A 24,000-nucleotide genomic window follows, 5' to 3' on the forward strand; every position below is an offset into this window, starting at 1 on the left:
TATATATATATATATATATATATATATATATATATATATATATATATATATATATATATATATATATATATATATATATATATATATATATATATATATATATATATATATGTTTATTTAAAACAACACCTGCTGAATAATAGGAACGGGATGATCGGTTCCTCTGTTGGTTTTGATGCTTTTGTTCCTTATTCCTAGAGTTTTCATTCCTTTCCCTCAAGCTTAGATTTAAAAAAAAAAAAAAAAAAAGCAACACACCACATGTTTCAGACTGTACACGCCCTGAAACATAGAGCTGATGCCGGAAACTTGTGCAAGACGGTGGATATGTAAATTTAATTTCGTAATAAACCACAGACAGCAGTTTCCTGGCCATAAATAATACATTCGATATCAACACGAGTACGAATTCCCTCCGCGCTCTGGCTGAATTTATTATGACAGCGGTAAAAACAGTCATATTGAAATACCAATTAACCCTCGTTTCTCTCCCGACCTTCCTTCAATGAATTGCTTTAGAAGGTCAGAATAAAAAAGTATTTTTTTTTTATGAAGCCAGTAAAGGGCTGTTTGCTCTGAAACTCAAAGCTATATGTGCATACCATAAAAGTAAAAATAAGGAGCACCGTGGAAGAAAAAAGTGAGGAAAGCATTACCATTTCCGCCTAAGACAGATGTGTTTAGATATGATGTTATAGTCTAGGGGTGAAAAAACTTTCTTTTTTTTTTAGGTCACTACCTTTAATGCAATATCTTCTAAGCTCTGGAGTCTGTACTGTGTACATGGTCTGCCATACCAATGGCTTGTTACACGCTCCTATAGTCTAACAGGTTGCCATTTACCACAATGCAAAATATCACCTTCAACTTAATTCAAAAGCCAATTAACCGTGAACTTACGCCGCCCACTTTCTCAAAAAATCCTCCATGGCTGCCAAAGTGGATGAGCTGCTCGTTGAAGAACCAGGTGAACTTGAGTTCCAGGGAAGGGTCGTGGCTGACTTGACAAGGTAGGACCACACTCTCCCCCACAGTGACATCCAGCGTGACAGGCAATGTGGTGATGATCGTCGGCTCTGGAAAAATAACGACATGCCTTTAAATTTCCACCTAAAAGTGTCTTTCTATGAACTACGTAATCAGAAATAAATATTTCTATTTTGTCACATGCACAGTGGAACATGTCTTCTTTGTTACAAAACCCAAAACCTGCGAGGTTGGCACGTTTGTGTAATTCGTAAATAAAAACAGAATACTGATAATGATTTGAAAATGCTTTTCAACTTATATTTAATTGAATAGACTGCAAAGACACATTTTTTGTGTGTGCAAATAATCATTATAACTTAGAATTTAATGGCAGAAACACATTGCAAAAAAGTTGGCACAGGGGTAATTTTTACCACTGTGTTACATGGCCTTTCCTTTTAACAACACTCAGTAAACATAAGTTGTTCAACAGTCTGGGGGTCTCCGTTGTGGTATTTTAGGCTTCAAACTGCGTCACACATTTTCAATGGGAGACAGGTCTGGATTACAGGCAGGCCAGTCTACACTATTTTACTACGAAGCCACGCTGTTGTAACATGTGGCTTGGCATTGTCTTGCTGAAATAAGCAGGGGCGTCCATGATAACGTCGCTTGGATGGCAGCATATGTTGCTCCAAAACCTGTATGTACCTTTCAGCATTAATGGTGCCTTCACAGATGTGTAAGTTACCCATGCCTTGGGCACTAATACACCCCCATACCATCACAGATGCTGGCTTTTGAACTTTGCGCCTATAACAATCCGGAATGTTCTTTTCCTCTTTGGTCCTAAGGACACGACGTCCAGTGTTTCCAAAAACAATTTGAAATGTGGACTCGTCAGACCACAGAACACTTTTCCACTTTGCATCAGTCCATCTTAGATGAGCTCGGGCCCAGCGAAGCCGGCAGCGTTTCTGGGTGTTGTTGATAAATGGCTTTGGCTTTGCATAGGAGAGTTTTAACTTGCACTTACAGATGTAGCGACAAACTGTAGTTACTGACAGTGGTTTTCTGAAGTGTCCCTGAGCCCATGTGGTGATATCCTTTACACACTGGTGTCGCTTTTTGATGCAGTACCGCCTGAGGGATTGAAGGTCCGTAATATCATTGCTTACGTGCAGTGATTTCTCCAGATTCTCCGAACCTTTAGATGATATTACGGACCGTATATGGTGAAAACCTCAGTGACTAAGATGGAGGAAGCGAGGTTCGATACCTGGACCCGAAGCGTCAATAGAGGATCAAACTGGACCAAGTGCACGGCACAGCAACTTGATTTCGAATGGTTCTTTTCCTCTTAGGTCGACGACATCCACTGTTTCCAAAAACAATTAGAAATGTGGACTCGTCAGACCACAGAACACTTTTCCACTTTGCATCAGTCCATCTTAGATGAGCCCGGGCCCAGCAAAGCCGGCAGCGTTTCTGGGTGTTGTTGATAAATGGCTTTGACTTTGCATAGCATAGTTTTAATTTGCACTTACAGATGTAGCGACCAACTGTAGTTACTGACAGTGGTTTTCTGAAGTGTTCCTGAGCCCAAGTGGTGATATCCTTTACACACTGATGTCGCTTTTTGATGCAGTACCGCCTGAGGGATCGAAGGTCGGTAATATCATCGCTTACGTGCAGTGATTTCTCCAGATTCTTTGAACCTTTTGATATTACGGACCGTAGATGGTGAAATCTCTAAATTCCTTGCAATAGCTCGTTGAGAAATGTTGTTCTCAAACTATTCGACAATTTGCTCACGCATTTGTTGACAAAGTGGTGACCCTCGCCCCACCCTTGTTTGTGAATGACTGAAGCATTTCATGGAAGCTGCTTTTATACCCAATCATGGCACCCACCTGTTCCCAATTAGCCTGTTCACCTGTGGGATTGTCAAGACGAGGAGTTTTTCGCAGCTTACTGCGAGGATTGTTCTCCCGGGATGCAATCGGACTATACTGGACAAGGCTTGAAGGTAGGTGTGACGGACTCAAGCCGTCTCGTGGGTTCCCTGGACCATCAAATAGAGACATCTCGAGCAGAGTTGACGTTTGTTTATTTTTGCAAATAAAACCTCTCAGTCTCAGTCGCTTTTCAGCGCCTCTTCTTCGCTCGCTCATCGTTGTTTGTCTCCGGCTCTTCTCCTCTCTCGCTCCGCGTCAGCTTTTCTTTTGCTCCTTCCAGTCTCTCCCCTGTCTCTCTCTGCTGCGCCCCTTTTCTTCAGCGAGAGGAGATTGGATGATCGTGCCCAGGTGTGCGGATCTCGCACCTGGGCACGATTGCGGCGTCGCTCCCGGCGCGCCCCGCCTCGCCGCTCGCTTGCCACGCCTCCTCGCCGCCATCTTGGGCCAGGCTCCGGCGTTCCCTGCCTCGCTGCTCGCTCGCCGGCCCCGCCTCTCCACAGTAGGAACATTATTTAATTATTCAAACTCAAAGTACTACAAAAAGCGCTCAAGGCTAAGGCACAGCTTAACGCAGGAAAAAAAAAGCTAAGACAGCATAAACTATGGACATGAAACATGAAACTAAAAACATGAAAAAACTCACTAAACTGTGGCTTGAAACAAATAGCAAGAACTATGGACATGAAACAAAAAGACTTACTGGACACGGCATGAATCGAAACAGCATGAACTATGGCAAGAAAAGTCAAAACAGAGCAATGTCGCCAGGACGACTAACTGGCAAAAAAAAATGCGATTTTCTTATTTAAACGGGGATAGCAGGTCTATTCTATGTGTCATACTTGAACATTTCACAATATTGCCATATTTTTGCTGAAAGGATTTAGTAGAGAACATCGACGATAAAGTTCGCAACTTTTGGTCGCTGATAAAAAAGCTTTGCTTGTACAGAAAGTAGCGTGACGTCACAGGTTGTGGAGCTCCTCACATCTGCACATTGTTTACAATCATGGCCACCAGCAGCGAGAGCGATTCGGACCGAGAAAGCGACGATTTCCCCATTAATTTGAGCGAGGATGAAAGATTTGTGGATGAGGAAAGTGAGAGTGAAGGACTAGAGGGCAGTGGAAGCGATTCAGATAGGGAAGATGCTGTGAGAGGCGGGTGGGACCTCTATTAGCCACAACACAACCAGGCTTATATTTAATATGCCACATAACAAACACCTCCCCCTTCCCGTCCATATAACCCGCCAATAAAAATCAAACACCCACACAACACACTCAATCCCACAGCCCAAAGTACCGTTCACCTCCCCAAAGTTCATACAGCACATATATTTCCCCAAAGTCCCCAAAGTTACGTACGTGACATGCACATAGCGGCACGCACGTACGGGCAAGCGATCAAATGTTTGGAAGCCGCAGCTCATGCGTACTCACGGTACCGCGTCTGTGCATCCAACTCAAAGTCCTCCTGGTAAGAGTCTATGTTGTCCCAGTTCTCCACAGGCCAATGGTAAAGCTTGACTGTCATCTTTCGGGAATGTAAACAATGAAACACCGGCTACGTGTTTGTGTTGCTGCAGCCGGCCGCTAATACACCGCTTCCCACCTACAGCTTTCTTCTTTGCTGTCTTCATTGTTCATTAAACAAATTGCAAAAGATTCCCCAACACAGATGTCCAGAATACTGTGGAATTTTGCGATGAAAACAGACGACTTAATAGCTGGCCACAATGGTGTCCCAAAATGTCCGCTACAATCCGTGACGTCACGCGCAGGCGTCATCATACCGAGACGTTTTCAGCAGGATATTTCGCGCAAAATTTAAAATTGCACTTTAGTAAGCTAACCCGGCCGTATCGGCATGTGTTGCAATGTTAAGATTTCATCATTGATATATAAACTATCAGACTGCGTGGTCGGTAGTAGTGGGTTTCAGTAGGCCTTTAAATAATAGTGTCTGATTAGAGCAGGTGCGTGATCCCAACACATGAGACAGGTGAAACTAGTCAGTCATGGAAAGTAAAACAAACAAGGGAGTGCAAACTGGAACTATGGAGTCTTAAAGAGAAAATAACAAAAAACATGATCCAGACCACAGATCATGACAGGGACGTTCCAAATAAGTGTTTTATGAGCATTTCTCAACTTTCTCAGTCCTTTTTGCCACATGTGCCAGTTTTTTTGAAACATGTTGCAGGCATCATATTCCAAATGAGCTAATATTTGCAAAAAATAACATTGTTTTCCCGTTCGAAAATTAGTTATCTTGTCTTTGCAGTCTATTCAATTGAATATAGGTTGAAAAGGATTGGAAAATGATTGTATTTTGTTTTTATTTACCATTTACACAACGTGCCAACTTCACTGGTTTTGGGGTTTGTAGATTCACCATCTTGAGGAGCAGTGGGCAGCCATCGTACATATTAGTGACTAAAGCTGAGCATCAATGTGTGGGTGACCCTGGGGGCAAGGCTTAAGTTTAAAAAAAAACCCCAGTGACTAAGATGGAGGAAGCGAGGTTCCAACCCTGGACCCGAAGAGTTAATAGAGGACTAAACTGGACCGAGTGCACGGCACAGCAGGTTGCGTCAAGCTCCAATAGCAGGTCTTAGTTTGGACCGAAGCTTGCGTCTGCAGGGAGTTGGATATTTTTCTTCCTTGCATCCTACGTAGTGACTGTCAACTCAGCCTTTAGCCTGAAACTCCTTCGCAAATTCCCAAAACACACTGCTGGAAAAACAGTAAACATTGATGAGCACGTCTCCCAGCAGTCGCCTGCAGTGCAACGCTGTGCCTTCACCTGGGAGCAAGGCAAGCGTCCCTTATCTGCACTTGAGAGCATGCAGTGGAGGAGGAAGCGGAGGCTGAAGGACAAGAGGCAGGCATTGTAAGACTGTAAGACTCCGTTTCTCCCTGCAGGGGGTGCTGCGATTACTTGCTTGAAATTGCCACAGCATATGGAGTCAAATAAGTTGATACATAGATATGATTGTCTATAGACGTATAGTTACCGAATATTGTATTGAGTGCTATTTTAAAAAATCATAAAAGTATACCTAAAGTACCAGTGGAGTGGGAAAACAAGTCGCCTCTATATAGAACAGGCCTGGGCAATTATTTTGACTCGGGGGGCCACATTTAGAGAAAAAAATGTGTCTGTGGGCCGGTATATCTATACAAAACCTCACACTAATGTCTGATTGAATGCTAAAAATGTTATGACAGACCGCCTTAAAAAACGTAATGGAATTTTACATTTTTCTATGAACGATAAAACACTGAATATTGACAAAATATGAACGTCACACCCCCTTCCGATCGACATATTTTACAATCGAGGGAAACGTGACAAAAATGCAACAAACAGTGAAATATGAACGCGAAGGGTACAAAATAAACCCACCTACAATCTGATACATCTGATATGTCACTAAGCTTTAGAACTTTGTTGTGAAAATCTCCTTCCGCGTCTGTGGAAACGCTCCCCGCCCACACTGCTTGGTGCCTCGTCTGAGCTGCTGTGACGTAGATTACCATAGTAACTAATTAGATGACCATAGTAACTAATCAGATTACCATAGTAACTGGTATATCATCCAAAAGTGCAGATTACAACCATTGAAATACTTTGTATAGTTGAAGACTTACGGTCATTAGAAAACATCAGTGCACATCATAATGGCAGCTACACTTTCCATCTTAAAGATCTAAAAAAAAATATTTGGGAATGTCCGGCGGGCCAGATTGAAAAGCTTAACGGGCCGCATGTGGCCCCCGGGCCTTAATTTGCCCAGGTCTGTACTAGAAGCTATTATTAGTGATGTCCGATAATATCGGACTGACGATTTAAATGCTTTAAAATGTAATATCGGAAATTATCGGTATCGGTTTCAAAAAGGAAAATGTATGACTTTTTAAAACGCCGCTGTACCGAGTGGTACACGGACGTAGGGAGAAGTACAGAGCAGTTGCGTCTCCCAGTCATACTTGCCAACCCTCCCGAAAATCTCCCGGGGCAACCATTCTCCCGAATTTCTCCCGATTTCCACCCAGACAACAATATTGGCCTTTGCGTGCCGACCCAATCACATAATATATCTACGGCTTTTCACACACACAAGTGAATGCAAATCATACTCGGTCAACAGCCATACAGGTCACACCGACGGTGGACGTATAAACAACTTTAACACTGTTACAAATATGCGCCACACTGTGAACCCGCACCAAACAAGAATGACATACACATTTCGGGAAAACATCCGCACCGTAACACAACATAAACACAACAGAACAGAACAGAACAAATTGAAAGAGTAAATGAAACCAAATTTCTAGGTATAATGATTGATGATAAATTGAACAGGAAATCTCACGTAAAAAATATACAACATAAAGTAGCAAGAAACACGTCACTAATGAATAAAGCAAAACATGTTCTAGACAAAAAATCACTTCATATTCTGTACTGCTCACTAGTGTTACCATATCTGAGTTACTGTGTAGAAATATGGGGGAATAACTACAAAAGTACACTTCATTCACTAACGGTGTTACAAAAAAGATCAGTTAGAATAATACATAATGTTGGATATAGAGAACATACAAATCCTTTATTTATTGAATCAAAGATACTGAAATTCCACGACATAGTGACTTTGCAAACAACTAAAATTATACACAAAGCAAACTATAACCTGCTACCCAAGAATATACAACAATTCTTCTCAACAAAAGAGGAGAAATATAATCTTAGAGAAAAATGTAATTTAAAATATTTGTATGCACGTACAACACTTAAGACCTTCAGTATATCAGTATGTGGAATTAAATTATGGAATGGATTAAGCAAAGCAATCAAACAATGTACTAATATGATCCACTTCAAGAAACTCTTCAAACTTAAAGTGTTTACAAAGTACAAAGAAGAACCATGATAAACATTCTGAATTTTTTTAAATTCATCCATTCTTTCACTCTCAAAATAATCTTACTCATCTCACCATAAGAAATGTAACTTACTTCACTAATTATTATTTATTTATTTTTAATGTGATTACTTATGGAGTATATTGTGAATAAATTGAGAACAGGAAGTGAACAAAAGTTTTAGCAACTGTTATGTAAAAGAAAAGGGGTAGGATTAAATAAGCTCTGCTTCTTCCTACTCCTTTTCGAACATGTTGAAAAGAGAAACTGGAAATTGTGATGTATCATGTTGTATGCTTGCATGTTCCAAATAAACTCAAACTCAAACTCAACTCCAATACCCAGAACCCCTTGCAGCACTGACTATTCCGGGACGCTACAATATACCTGTACACCCCCCGCTAACCCCCCCCCCCCCACCCCAACTCAACCCCGCCCACCTCAACCTCCTCATGCTCTCTCAGGGAGAGCATGTCCCAAATTCCAAGCTGCTGTTTTGAGGCATTTTAAAAAAAATAATGCACTTTGTGACTTCAATAATAAATATGGCAGTGCCATGTTGCCATTTTTTTTCCATAACTTGAGTTGATTTATTTTGGAAAACCTTGTTACATTGTTTAATGCATCCAGCGGGGCATCACAACAAAATTAGGCATAATAATGTGTTAATTCCACGACTGCATATATCGGTATCGGTTGATATCGGAATCGGTAATTAAGAGTTGGACAATATCGGAATATCGGCAAAAAAGCCATTATCGGACATCTCTAATATATATACAAATATGAATTTCTTCAAAAATGTGGTGGGTGCGGCTGAAATACCAGTGCGATGTGAGAAGAATAAAAGTGACGTGATCCTTCCTCAATGTGATGCGCGACTATTTATTATTCCGCCGCCTGCATGTGTACTGTAGGCCGGTCACTTTTTGTACAGCATTAATAATAAATGAGTGCATCATAAGCAGTAAAACCGGGACCACCCGGACATGGAAACTACAAGCGCAGATCTGGTGTCTGCACCGCAGCCACCTCCAACTTACTAAAACCTCCTGGCTGCACACTCCATCAATTTTGGTCTAAATCAACTTTGTAGTTTTTTTTTTTTTTTTTGGCAACCGCGGCTGGCAGACAAACACATAAACAAAGACGGCGGCGGGGAAAAACAAAACCCCCACCAAAGGATGTCAGGTAAACATTTATTGTCAGGAATATTTTACCCCTCTACCTATGCGACATGGGTAATGTGCTATAAAACTTTATTTGCTTTCTTTTATCTCCCCAGCGGGGTTTTGCTTCTTCTCTAACATGAACTGCTTCCCCTCGCAGGTTGCACAGCCTGATCCAAAGTGCCTGCAGCGTTTTACTGTGACAGGGATGGAAGGAATGAGTTCCCTTATTACCGTCCTCTGTCATCATTTCTGAGCGAGTATATGGGGGGAAAAACACGGTTGGTTACTCAGCCAGGCACTGGTATTTTAGGCGTAATTGGACTGAATCCGTAATGTATTATGCCTTGTTGTCTCCTGACTCGACACATCAACAACACCCGGTGTGGTTAGCCGCATCGATTGGAGACCCTGACACTGAGTGACTCATTAAAGGTGGATTACATACTCATCAGAACTGGAGCAGTCCCTCGTTTTTCAACTGTTGCGTGACCATCGCAGCGAGGGATTACAATCTGTATAATGTTACTTTCAAATAATAACTCTTTACGTAATCCCAACCAGCAACGACAACAGTGCTAAAAGGAGTATTACCCACAGTGTAATGCATTTATCTTTACTCCCCAGCCCGAATTTGCACACATAGCCTCCCATAAAAGAGATGAAAGGGTAGTTCACACGTTTTCTCATTCCCAGCAAATACCATTTTTGTAAAGTTAATAGTCATTGTTAATTTCCTGGCCACATTCCTAAAAAGCTGGAAGATAATTCCGGGCCCCGGACTATTCGCCGAACAATAACCGAAAAGGGAGTTTTCCTTTTGAAACAAGCACAGCACGATAATAATCAGTATTTAATTAGAGACTTAAAGACTTAATTATATCCATCCATTACTGATTTCCGCAGTCTCTTCAGTAAGTACAATACGATAACGATCAGTATTTAATTAGAAACGCCAAGACTTATCCATTCATTATTGATTTTCCTCACCACTTCAGTAAATACTTTGTTCCACCAGATACACAGCAATATTAAAAAAAAATTCAAGTTCGAGTTACAGTTGCTAATAAATAGGTGCGTAACGATTGATCGATATATCGATGTATATTCCTGAGATCATAGAAAATCGATAGTTGGCCTTCCAGAAGATATTATCGGTCTAGCATCGGTTAAAATCAAGCCTGGGCAATTATTTCGACACGGGGGGCCAAATTTAGAGAAAAAAATGTGTCTGGGGGGCCGGTGTATCGGATTTTTAAGAACACTAATACAAAACCTCACAATAATGTCGGATTGAATGTGTCACGACATGGTTTTCGCAGCTTATTGCGGGGTCGTTCTCCCAGGTAGGCAGACGGACTATTCCGGACAAAGGCGTGCAGGTAAAAACATGATTTATTCCTCAAAATCAAAGTACTACAAAAAACAGAACACAAGGCGACACTTGCCTAACACTAACATTTAGCATAAACTATGAACAAGGAAAACTTACGTTGACTGTGGCATGAAATAAACATGACTTACTTAGACAAGGCATGAAGTGAACACTTAGCATAAACTATGGCATGGAACAAACAGGACTTACTCGTAGGTTGCGCGAAGCAAACAATGACGCCAGGCCGACTGACTGGCAAAGGCAGGCTTAAATAATGCCTCTGATTAGAGACAGGTGAGCGTCCCGAACACCAGAGGCAGGTGAAAACAATAAGTAACCATGGTAACAAACAGGAACTAAAGGAGTCCAAAATTAACAGAACATAATAAAAACATGATCCGGACTACGGATCATGACAGAATGCTAAAACCGTTATGACAGACCGCCTGAAAAAACGGAATGGAATTTTACATGTTTTTACTGAATGAGACACCCAGAATGTACATGAAAATAAAGAATGTGGGATTTGCAATATTAACTATGAACGATAAAACACTGAATATCGACTACATAAGAACGCCACACCCCCTCTCGATCGACATATTTTACAATCAAGCGAAACGCAACCGCGAAATATGAACGCGAAGGCTAAAAAAAAAGCCCACCTACAATCTGATATATCTGATATATCACTAAGCTTTAGAACTTTGTAAAAAATCTCCTTCCACGTCTGTCCCTGACACCCGCATTTCAGGCTGGTCGCTCTGGAAACTCTCTGTGGAAACGCTCCCCACCCATATATATTTACATATATATGTATATATATACATATATACGTATGTACATATATCTAAAGTTAAAGTACCAATGATTGTCACACACACACGAAGTGTGGCGAAATTATTCTCTGCCTTTGACACATCACCCTTGATCACCCCCTGGGAGGAGAGGGGAGCAGTGAGCAGCAGTGGTGGCCACGCCCGGGAATAATTTTTTGGTGATTTAACCCCCAATTCCAACCCTTGATGCTGAGTGCCAAGCAGGGAGGTAATTGTTAGAATAATTATGAATATATTATCACACAACTTTTATGCTTAAGGGCCGTTGCTATCATTATTGTCAATTGTGCTGGAGTGGTATTTTTCTTTGTCCGTGCAAAGCTGGCGATCCAAAAGATTGCGAGCCAGTCTGGTATCAGCGTCTGTGTCCAGGAACGGCCTGCTGACTGCCAAGGCCGAACACCACCGTGACGCAGACAGAGCAGAGACAAGGCGATATCAACAGTGTCGACACAATTGCATTTTTGTATAATCATATTTTATTGTGTCTAACTGGAGTTGTCGAGATTACCCCCCTTTCCCTCAGCGACAGCTTCAGTGACGTAAACAGGGACCTCCCAAATAAATAGAGGAAGCACGCGGGCTGGACTTTTGGAACGTAGTTTGGATCTGTAACTAGAACACAGCCCAAAACACGTGTCTCCTCATTGAGCCAAATTGAACTCTGTCTCTGCATGATTCCTTGCTTCTTGTCTGTTTAATAGATGTCGTCAGTGTTTGAACCTGACAGTAATGGGTCCCATTTATATATATATATATATATATATATATATATATATATATATATATATATATATATATATATATATATATATATATATATATATATATATATATATATATATATATATATATATATATATATATATATATATATATATATATATGTATGAAGACCTATTCTATTCCTATGAAAAACTAATCTGATTCTGATACATTCGGCATATTTTGGTCTTGTCTTGTCCCCTAGATGTGGAGGCTCCCAGTGCGAGGCGAGGTGACGGCACACACTCCAACCCATTCAGTCATCAGCGCAGCTTTGAAGCGCTCTGCCAACTTCAGGAAGACGCCGGATCATATCTTTTGTTATGTGGAGTGCTGTTCACATTTCCGCCCGCCTCTAGTATCTTGTATCGGCCTTCATCATCAGCTCCCCCCCCCGGCTGACTGATTGCGGTAGCTATTTCCTGTCCTACTGAATATGTTTAACACCTGCTCGCGTCTTCCTCGAGTGCCTCGTTACTCCGAGCCAATCCCACTTGCTGGATTTTTGTTTTTCCCCTCTTGGTGTTTTTTTGTGTCAATACTGCCTTGAGCTAGCCCAGGGGTCGGCAACCCAAAATGTTGAAAGAGCCATATTGGACCAAAAATACAAAAACAAGTCTGTCTGGAGCCGCAAAAAATTAAAATCCATATTACATGTGTCATGAGATATAAATGTAATTAAGAGGACTTAAAGGAAACTAAATGAGCTCAAATATAGCTACAAATGAGGCATAATGATGCAATATGTACATATAGCTAGCCTAAATAGCATGTTAGCATCGATTAGCTTGCAGTCATGCAGTGACCAAATATGTCTGATTAGCACTCCACACAAGTCAATAACATCAACAAAACTCACCTTTGTGCATTCATGCACAACGTTAAAAGTGTGGTGGACAAAATGAGACAGAAAAAAAGTGGCATAAAACACGTCCTAGATGGTCGGAGAAAGTTATACATGTAAACAAACTATACGGTGAGTTCAAGGACCGCCAAAATTAGTAGGACAAAACGGCGCTCGCCAAATACTCGAATCAGTGAAGCATATTTAATATAAACAGTGTGATTTATAACAATTAGTGTCATGTTTGTCCTCCTACAGAAACCATACTAAACAAAAAAATAGATTTTTTCCCCTCATCTTTTTCCATTCTTCATACATTTTTGAAAAATCTCCAGAGAGCCACTAGGGCGGCGCTAAAGAGCCGCATGCGGCTCTAGAGCCGCGGGTTGCCGACCCCCGAGCTAGCCAAACCAACACCAAAATGTCACACAACATTCTGGCCAATAAGGTGGACCCTGTGGATTCAGAAACACTCTCCTCCCAAGGCAAAGGACTGGGCCACCGTGAGCAGATGCTGTGGGAGCTCAGAACCTTCCAAACCTCTGCAGTGCGGCGACACAGCCAAGTATTGGCATGCAATTGTTGAACTAGGGCTGCACGATAAATGTCAGACGGATAATTATCTGGACGATATGAGCAAAGCATTGCACACTGTAAAAAAAAAAATCCTATTAATTTACTCTAAATTTCTACTGTAATTTTTCTAATTTTTTAAAAAATATTTATAAAACTGTAGAATTGAAGACATTATCTGTAAATAAACAATCCGCCTGTTATTTTAAGTAATATGCCAGTAATGACAAACTATGTATATTTCAATTTTTTTACAGAAAAATACCAAATTAATTAAACATAGCATTTTCTGTTTTCTTAAATTACTTTCAAATTCATGTAAAATTACAGTAATTATCTTTCATTAAATATGTAGCTTGTTATATAACCATATATGTCCATACTAACAATCTAACACAGGGGTGTCAAACTCAAATACAGAGTGGGCCAAAATTTAAAACTGAACAAAGCTGCGGGCCAAGGTTGAACAAGTTAACCTTTTAATAGGGACCCAAACAAGTTTTGCATTGAATATTGAACAAGCAAGGCTTATATAATTTTATAGTGACATGCAAAATCTAGTTTCAAATAATAATAATAATAATTAAAAAATATCAATGGCATATCAAATACAATTTAAATAAAAATTGAATGCCTCTTTTCTATTTGCAGCCTTCTGAGGTAAATATCAACATTAATAAACCAACCATTCAGGACTTTAAACTGCTCAGTTTGCAACACACTGATCTAATCTGATGTGCCCAAGCCAGATACCTGGCATCTTTTCTTGGATGCTAGTTCATTAATGTCGGGGCTCAGGCTTTGAGCTGAGGCAACCTTCATTATCGAACGAAGGTGTTCATCAGTCATTATATCTCGTAGTCCACCCGGACCACAGTCTTGGGGGCGTGCCTTTAATGCACTGCCTTTAACGTACTCTACGAGCTATCGTCACGTCCGCTTTTCATCCATTCTAACATCGTTCAGACCCAGTCACAAGGCTTCTGTACGCACACACACGTGAATGCAACGCATACTTCATTAACAGCGATACAGGTTACACTGAGGGTGCCAGTAAAAAAAACTTTAACACTGTTAGAAATATACGCCACACTGTGAATCCACACCAAACAAGAATGACAAACACATTTCGGGGGAACATCTGCACCGTAACACAACATAAACACAACAGAACAAATACCCAGAATCCTTTGCAGCACTAACTCTTCCGGGACGCTACAAAATACACCCCCGCTACCACCAAACCTCCCCACCCACACACACACACCTTGTAGCGTCCCAGAGTTTGACACCCATGCTATAGAATAAAGGTATTTTTCTGCAGAACTGCTTGCATCGTCACTTTATTAAAGGTGGTTGATCTTAACAATTCAGAAAAAATCTGTAAAATAATGGTATTTTTCTGTGGAACTGCCAGCATTGTCACTTCATTAAAGGTGTTTGATCGTAATAATTTGGAAAAACTCTGTAGAATAAAGGTATTTTTCTGCAGAATTGTTTGCATCGTCACTTTAATAATGGTGGTTGATCTTAATAATTTAGTAAAAATCTGTAAAATGACGATATTTTTCCGCAAAACGTTTCATGAAATTTTCTGTAAATATGTTTTTGATCATTATTTGGTTTACAATGTTTTACTTTCATTTTATGGTTTTCGTTTGGCAGCCGTAGCTGCCAGTAGATGACCGTTATTTTTACAGATTTTTTTTTTTACAGAGTACCTTTATTTTAGAGTAATATGACTCAAGTACAGTAGGAAGGGGATTCATATTAGGGGTGTCAAAAAAATGATTCTTATTTTTAGCGATTCTTAATCGGTTAAAAAAATCCCCAAATAAATACAAAATATTTTATTTATTTTTAAACCTGTCCTATCTAGCCTTAGGCACATCATATTGTTGATGTAGATTAGGGGTCTAATAAGGCTAGAACTACAAAGAGTAAGCATCTTCGTGTAAAAGGTATTTAAGGACAGTGGTCCGAGAGGACATCAGGAGAGGAATCAAGCCCATACTCTCCTCCTGGAAGCTGCAGTTCCAGTCTGAGGCTCGCTGAAACAAATAAAGCTTTTTGTTCGACGATTCCTCGTTGGCATCTTCTTGGCTCATCACCCATCACAGAGTCATTCTGTCCTGGCAGAGTGACCACGACCAACAAATATATCACACTGTGGAAAAGTGTACTACAACTGACTACCGCTGCGGCCTATACAGACCACAGCTGAGGAACAGGTATTTTCTTGGCCACCATTAACAATGGTTAAGAAACACTGCTTTAAGGACAAACTTACCAGGAAATGAAGGTACATGGTTTTGGAAAGTGGGAGATATCTATAGTACTGAAGCACAGACTCCCCACAGACACAAACCCAGGACTTTCTTGCCATGAGCTGAGAGTGCGATCCACTAGGCCACTTTGATACCCCCATGATAACATGACCTCAACACATTCTGCTCATGCTTTCTCCCAAAGGTAGCGTTGCAAGGATGTGTTATGTAAAAAAAAAACATTGCTTTCAGACTGTGCAGGTCGGGGGTCAACAACCTGCGTCTCCAGAGCTGCACGGCTCTAGAGCGCCGCCATAGTGGCTCCCTGGACCTCTTTCAGAGATGTGTGGAAATGGAAAAAGATGAAGAAAAAAATAAATGTTTTTTTTTAATATATTTTCTGTAGGAGAACAAACCTTCCTAATTGTTAGAAATCCCACTGTTTACATTAAACATGCTTCACTGATGACAGTATTTGGCAAGCACCGTTTTGTCCTACTAATTTCAACGATCCTTGAACGCAACATAGTTTGTTTGTACAACTTTCACTGGTGCTGCCACAGAAATAGGTATTTTATGCCACTCCTTCTTTGTCTCATTTTGTCCACCAAACGTTTTATGCTGTGCATGAATGCACAAAGGTGAGCTTTGTTGATGTTATTGATTTGCCGGAGTGCTCATCAGGCATATTTGGTCAATCCATGACTGAAAGCTAATCGATGCTAACATGCTATTTAGGCTAGCTGTATGTACATATTACGTCATTATGCCTCGTTTGCAGGTATATTTGAGCTCATTTCATTTCCTTTACTCATGTCCTCTGTGTATTTAATATGTATTTGCATGTCTCATGACACATTATTTGTATGTAATATTGGCTGCATTTCTGATAGTAGTTTGTGTGCCATGTTGTTCCAGACCACAGCAAACGTTACCAAGCTTCCAAAGATTGTAATAAATCCATTAGAAGAAGACAGTTACCTTTAGCTTGGACACACACATCTATACCTTAGGCCACTCTGAGCCAGTAATTCCCAGAAGTTATCTCATCCTGTGAGAAGCCTCCGTTTTATGAATGATTTCCAATGTTGCAAAAATGTGTAAAATAAAAATGAAAATACAACATTTATGTCAACAAAGATTTGCGTCAGCCTTTGATAGTAGGCTAATATAGCTAATATAGACACTTACATTATGTGTTGTCTTCATTATAACACTTATATAAGACTTTTAAAGTCATTTTGATAGTAGGCTAATATAGCTAATATAGACACTTACATCATGTATTGTCTTCATTATAACACTTATATAAAACTTTTAAAGTCATTTTGATAGTAGGCTAATACAACTAATATAGACACCTACATCATGTGGTGTCTTCATTATAAAACTTGTATAAGACTTTTAAAGTAATTTGATAGTAGGCTAATATAACTAATATGGACACTTACATCATGTGTTGTCTTCATTATAACACTTATATAAGTCTTTTAAAGTCATTTTGATAGTAGGCTAATATAACTAATAAGTACACTTACATCATGTGTTGCCTTCATTATAACACTTATATAAGACTTTTAAAGTCATTTTGATAGTAGGCTAATATAACTAATATAGAAACTTACATCATGTGTTGCCTTCATTATAACACTTATATAAGACTTTTAAAGTAATTTTGATAGTAGGCTAATATAACTAATATTGACACTTACATCATGTGTTGCCTTCATTATAACACTTATATAAGACTTTTAAAGTCATTTTGATAGTAGGCTAATATAGCTAATATAGACACTTACATCATGTATTGTCTTCATTATAACACTTATATAAAACTTTTAAAGTCATTTTGATAGTAGGCTAATATAACTAATATAGACACTTACATCATGTGTTGTCTTCATTATAAAACTTGTATAAGACTTTTAAAGTAATTTGATAGTAGGCTAATATAACTAATATGGACACTTACATCATGTGTTGTCTTCATTATAACACTTATATAAGTCTTTTAAAGTCATTTTGATAGTAGGCTAATATAACTAATAAGTACACTTACATCATGTGTTGCCTTCATTATAACACTTATATAAGACTTTTAAAGTCATTTTGATAGTAGGCTAATATAACTAATATAGAAACTTACATCATGTGTTGCCTTCATTATAACACTTATATAAGACTTTTAAAGTAATTTTGATAGTAGGCTAATATAACTAATATTGACACTTACATCATGTGTTGTCTTCATCATAACACTTGTATAAGACTTTTAAAGTAATTTTGATAGTAGGCTAAGATAGCTAATATAGACACTTGTATCATGTGTTGTCTTCATTATAACACTTATATAAGACTTTTAAAGTAATTTTGATAGTAGGCTAATATAACTAACATTGACACTTACATCATGTGTTGTCTTCATTATAACACTTATATAAGACATTTAAAGTCATTTTGATAGTAGGCTAATATAACTAATATGGATACTTACATCATGTGTTGCCTTCATTATAAGACTTACATAAGTCTTTTAAGGTAATTTTGATAGTAGGCTAATATAACTAACATAGACACTTACATCATGTGTTGTCTTCATCATAACACTTATATAAGACTTTTAAAGTCATTTTGATAGTAGGCTAAGATAGCTAATGTAGACACTTATATCATGTGTTGTCTTCATTATAACACTTACATAAGACTTTTAAAGTAATTTTGATAGTAGGCTAATATAACTAATATGGATACTTACATCATGTGTTGTCTTCATTAAAACACTTACATAAGTCTTTTAAAGTAATTTTGATAGTAGGTTAATATAACTAACATAGACACTTACATCATGTGTTGTCTTCCTTATAACACTCATATAAGACTTTTAAAGTAATTTTGATAGTAGGCTAATACAACTAATATAGACACTTACATCATGTGTTGTCTTCATTATAACACTTATATAAGACTTTTAAAATAATTTTGATAGTAGGCTAATATAACTAATATAAACACATAATGTGTTGTCTTCGTTATAACACTTATAAAAGACTTTAAAAGTCATTTTGATAGTAGGCTAATATAGACACTTACATCATGTGCTGTCTTCATTATAACACTTGTATACGATTTTTAATTTTTAAGTCATTTTTATAGTAGGCTAATATAACTAATATAGACACATCATGTGTTGTCTTCATTATAACACTTATATAAGACTTTTAAAGTCATTTTGATAATAGGCTATTATAGCTAATATAGACACTTACATCATGTGTTGCCTTCGTTATAACACTTATATAAGGCTTTTAATTTTATGCGGCTCCAGACAGATTTTATTTTTATTTTTATTTTTAGTCCAATATGGCTCTTTCAACATTTTGTGTTGCCGACCCCTGGTATAGGTGTCCAAAAAAGGTTGAACCCAGCGCGACTCACTACAACAACAGCTCAGGTTTGGTTTAATCTAAGCCGGCGCGTCTATAAACGAATCCAATTAATCTGCTAATATCCCCCCAGCGTTGTCATAATGCGGACATTAACGAGGCTCATTTATTGTGACGCTGTTTTTCTCCCTGGCTCGTTACAACAGGAGATCCTGAATGCGTCTTGACAGGTATTTCTCAGCATCCACATTAACAAAGTCAATTCAAATATAATACCGTCCTCTCCCATCAGACCTGCTCCCCAAACACCCGTTTGTCCCGCGCTAAATAGTTTTCCCAGCCTGCCTCAAATAAGGTCTGCAAATCAGCCTGTTCAATTTAATAAACAATATCAAATGTGACACGGAGCACTGCAAATAGTCAGTGTTCAAAAACAAGAAAAAAAAAAAAAAAAAGAGGGGTATTTTACTTGAACTAAGCAGAATTATCTGCCAATAGAATAAGAAAATGTGGCTTGTCAAGACTTTCCAAAACAAGTAAAATTAGCTAACCTCAATGCACCCCAAAATACCTTATAATAAGTATATTCTCACTAATAACAAGTGCACTTTTCTTGGTAGAAAAAACAAATATGAGACCTTTTTTCTCAATATGTTGAAAAATGTTCTTAAATTAAGTAAATGCTGGTGCCATTATCTTGACATAATAATATGCGCTCGGCATTACATTTCTTGAAACCAGCAAACTTATACTAAAAACTAATTTATTGTTCTTAATGGAAAGGCAACAAGGCAACCGCTTGTTACTCTCGGGGTCTACTAGCCGCTCAGGCAAATCATATGGTCTAAAAATGCATTTTTCCATCGATAACATGACATCATCGCGCCAAGTGCGTGCTCTTTCAGTCAATTAGTGCGCATATATACAAAGCCCGGCCCCCGGCCAACATTTTTTTAATTGTAATTTTGAGGAATTTATCTGAATGTGCATGAACTATTTCTGTTCAAAATTGTTTAAAATGTCACATGTTAAATGTTTAAATATTAACTGTCAGTTTACTGTAATGTGCCAACTGTACTACTATATGAGTACGTATTTTCTATTGTTTCATTGAAAATAAAACAGCAAAGTCCATTCGGCTGTCATCTGCTTTAATTATGAGACACAATTGAGTCAAAGTCATGATTTTTATATTTCATGCTTGAAATACGCAATTTTTACTTTGAAAAAGTAGTTTTATACTTGTGAGTGTTGATATTCTAGTTTCAAGCATGTTTTACTCAATATAGGTCATCAAATCTCAGCAACAAGCTGTAATATCTTACTGAGATCATTTAGGACCAAAACCCTTAAAACAAGTAAAACACTCTAACATAAAATCTGCTTAGTGAGAAGAATTATCTTATCAGACAGAAAATAAGCAAATATCACCCTTATTTGAGATATTTAATCTTACTTAGATTTTAGATGCAGTGAGGCACAGCATGTTGGGGAATATTTTTTGCACGTCACCCGCACAGAGCTGCCGAACATACGACCACGATGGAACGGGGCGAGGGTCTCAAATAAACCCGGACTCTCTAATAAGGCGACGAGCGTGACGGAGGCGTCACTTTATGCTGAGAACACATTTCGCTCCTTGCAGCTTGATTGAAAATCACGAACGCGGGCGTCATCTGTTCTCACATCAGGCTTTAACAGGCTGGAGGGTGGAGGGTGGAGAGGGGGGGGGGGATCACTTCATTATCCTGACACACATAAAAGTGATTAAGATACAAGGAGGGCCGTGTTTTCATTATATTCTATATGATAAACAGACTCGATCAACAAACTACCAGTCCGCTGAGCCTTTTTTCCCGGCGTTAAAGCACAGGTTGCCTCTGTAGGAAGAGTGAGGCATCATCATCAATCAGCAGCACTCAAAAGTTATCTTCAGCATTCTCAACCGCTGCTGACTTCCGAGCATTCATAATATATGACATCTGCCTTTTATAATTCAACAGAGAAAAAGGAAAGTCTTCATTTAGGTAATGCACATACGACAGGGTCGGACCTCATTTCCCTTATGATTACCGTATTTTCCGCACCATAAGGCGCCCCGTGTTATTAGCCGCACGTTTAATGAACGGAATATTTCAAAACTTTGTTTACCTATTAGCCGCCCCGTGCCATTAGCCGCACCTACGCTACGCTAAAGGGAATGTCAACAAAACAGTCAGATAGGTCAGTCAAACTTTAATAATATATTACAAACCAGCGTTCTAACAACTCTGTTCACTCCCAAAATGTAATGTGCAAATGTGCAATCACAAAAATAGTAACACTCAAAATAGTGCAGAGCAATAGCAACATCAATAACTCAACGTTGCTCATACGTTAGTGTCACACAACACACAAAATAAACATTTAAAGCTCACTTTCTGAAGTTATTACTCATCTACAAATCCCTCGAATTCTTCTTCTTCGGTGTGCTTCACTTGTTTTTTGACACCATCTGTGATGTGGACGCGCATGCAGTCATAGATCAACAGGAACGGCGCTGCGTGAAAAAAGTCACCCGGTGTCTTCGCGTAAACGTCTATCAACCACTCGCTCATCTTTTCTTCAGCCATCCATCCCTTCGAGTTAGCTTTTATGATGACGCCGGCTGGAAAGTTCTCTTTTGGCAAGGTCTTCCTTTTGAATATCACCGTGGGTGGACGTTTCTGGCCGTTAGCATGGCAAGCTACAACCACAGTAGGACGACTTCTCATTCCCTGTGGTGCGAATATTCACCGTACGTGGTCCCGTTGTATCCACAGTGCGGTTCACATGAATATCAAAAGTCAGTGGAACCTTGTACGCGTGTCTCTTAGTAGGAGACATTTTGTTGTCTTTACAGAAAAACAAATGAAATTAAATATCCGCGAGCTTCTTCTTCTACGGGGGCGGGTGCTCACCTTGGTGGTTGCTTACAGTAGAAGAAGAAGCGCTTCCTCTTCTATGGGGGCGGTTGCTTACCGTAGAAGAAGAAGCACTTCCTCTTTTACGGGGAAAAAAGATGGCGGCTGTTTACCGTAGTTGCGAGACCTAAACTTTATGAAAATAAATATGAATATTAATCCATATATAAGGCGCACCGGGTTATTAGCCGCACTGTCTGCTTTTGAGAAAAATTGTGGTTTTTAGGTGCGGCTTATGGTGCGGAAAATACGGTAAACCATAGCACAGGGGTGTCAAACTCATTTTAGATGGGGGGGCCACATGGAGGAAAATCTACTCCCAAGTGGGCCGGACTGGTAAAATCAGAACACGATAACTTAAATATAAAGACAACTTCAGATTGTTTTCTCTGTTTAAAGATAGAACAAGTGCATTCTGAAAATGTACAAATCATAATGGTTTTTTTTGCACTTACATGTTGTGGTTAGAGATGTCCGATAATGGCTTTTTTTGCCAATATCCGATATTACGATATTGTCCAACTCTGAATTACCGATTCCGATATCAACTGATACCGATATATACAGTCGTGGAATTAACACATTATTATGCCTAATTTTGTTGTGATGCATTAAACAATGTAACAAGGTTTTCCAAAATAAATCAACTCAAGTTATGGAAAAAAAATGCCAACATAGCACTGCCATATTTATTATTGAAGTCACAAAGTGCATTTTTTTTTTAACATGCCTCAAAAACGCAGCTTGGAATTTGGGACATGCTCTCCCTGAGGGAGCATGAGGAGGTTGAGGTGGGCGGGGTTGGGGGTACCGGGGGGTGTATATTGTAGCGTCCCGGAAGGGTTAGTGCTGCAAGGGGTTCTGGGTATTTGTTCTGTTGTGTTTATGTTGTGTTACGGTGCGGATGTTCTCCCGAAATGTGTTTGTCATTCTTGTTTGGTGTGGGTTCACAGTGTGGCGCATATTTGTAACAGTGTTAAAGTTGTTTATACGGCCACCCAAGTATGCTTTGCATTCACTTGTGTGTGTGAAATGCCGTAGATATTATGTGATTGGGCCGGCACGCAAAGGCAGTGCCTTTAAGGTTTATTGGCGCTCTGTACTTCTCCCTACGTCCGTGCACCACTCCGTACAGCGGCGTTTTAAAAAGTCATACATTTTACTTTTTGAAAACGATACCGATAATTTCCGATATCACATTTTAAAGCATTTATCGGCCGATAATATCGGCAGTCCAATACTATCGGACATCTCTAATTTTCAATCTATCAAGATAAAAAAATATCAAAATCAAATTATGGTATGTTATTTATGTAGTGTGATCATTTTCTTTGACTGACATGTGTAGCATCATCTACAATTAAAGCTGCAAGCAGCGATGGACGGGACCGACTTTGACGGCTCATAAAATCCAAACCGGAGCAGTAATTAAAAGTCTTTCATCAACTTTTAATCAGAAGGGTTCAGTCTCTCTCCTGTGCTAGTTTGAAGCCGACACGACAAACGCGCTCAGAGGAGATAATGTTTAAAAAAAGGTGACTGTTTTGACCCAACTTTTATTTTGAAGGGGGAATTGCAAACTTCCTGTTTATTTTTGCTGGGGATTGTCAATATATGAAATATAGGTCTAAGTGAAATCTACATAGATGTTTTTGTTTCATGTCTCTACGACATTCCTATTGGAAGTTACAGGCAGTTTTGTCTGTGTTTTCTTCCTAGGAGCAGTTTTGTCAGTTTTTTCTTCCTAGGGGGCGCTAGAGCGCAATTTTGAGTTTTGGGGTTTGGTTTTTTTGATTAGATCGCAATTTCCACCAGTCCTGATGTGTGTGTCCAATTTGGTGAGTTTTGAAGCATGTTAAGGGGGTCAAATTACAGCTCAAAGAGGCGGCGGTATAATAATAAAGAAAGAATAAAACGCAAGAGAATTCAGTAGGGTCCTCTGTCCCAAAGGGACATTCGGTCCCTAAATATACAAATAA

At 39.1% G+C, this 24,000-nt stretch overlaps 1 protein-coding gene across 3 annotated transcripts in view; it reads right to left on the minus strand.

Moving 5' to 3' along the window:
• The window catches only part of LOC133649041 (contactin-4-like), a 427,627-nt gene that overhangs the window by 31,286 nt on the left and 372,341 nt on the right, over positions 1 to 24,000 (minus strand). For all 3 annotated transcript variants that reach the window (XM_062045757.1, XM_062045746.1, XM_062045738.1), the window contains one exon: positions 901 to 1,076. In XM_062045757.1, coding sequence (XP_061901741.1) covers positions 901 to 1,076 — 176 coding nt within the window. The remainder of the gene's footprint in view (positions 1 to 900; positions 1,077 to 24,000) is intronic.

The sequence above is a fragment of the Entelurus aequoreus genome, linkage group LG01 (assembly GCF_033978785.1).
Source record: "Entelurus aequoreus isolate RoL-2023_Sb linkage group LG01, RoL_Eaeq_v1.1, whole genome shotgun sequence".
In the NCBI taxonomy this organism is placed as follows: Eukaryota; Metazoa; Chordata; class Actinopteri; order Syngnathiformes; family Syngnathidae; genus Entelurus; species Entelurus aequoreus.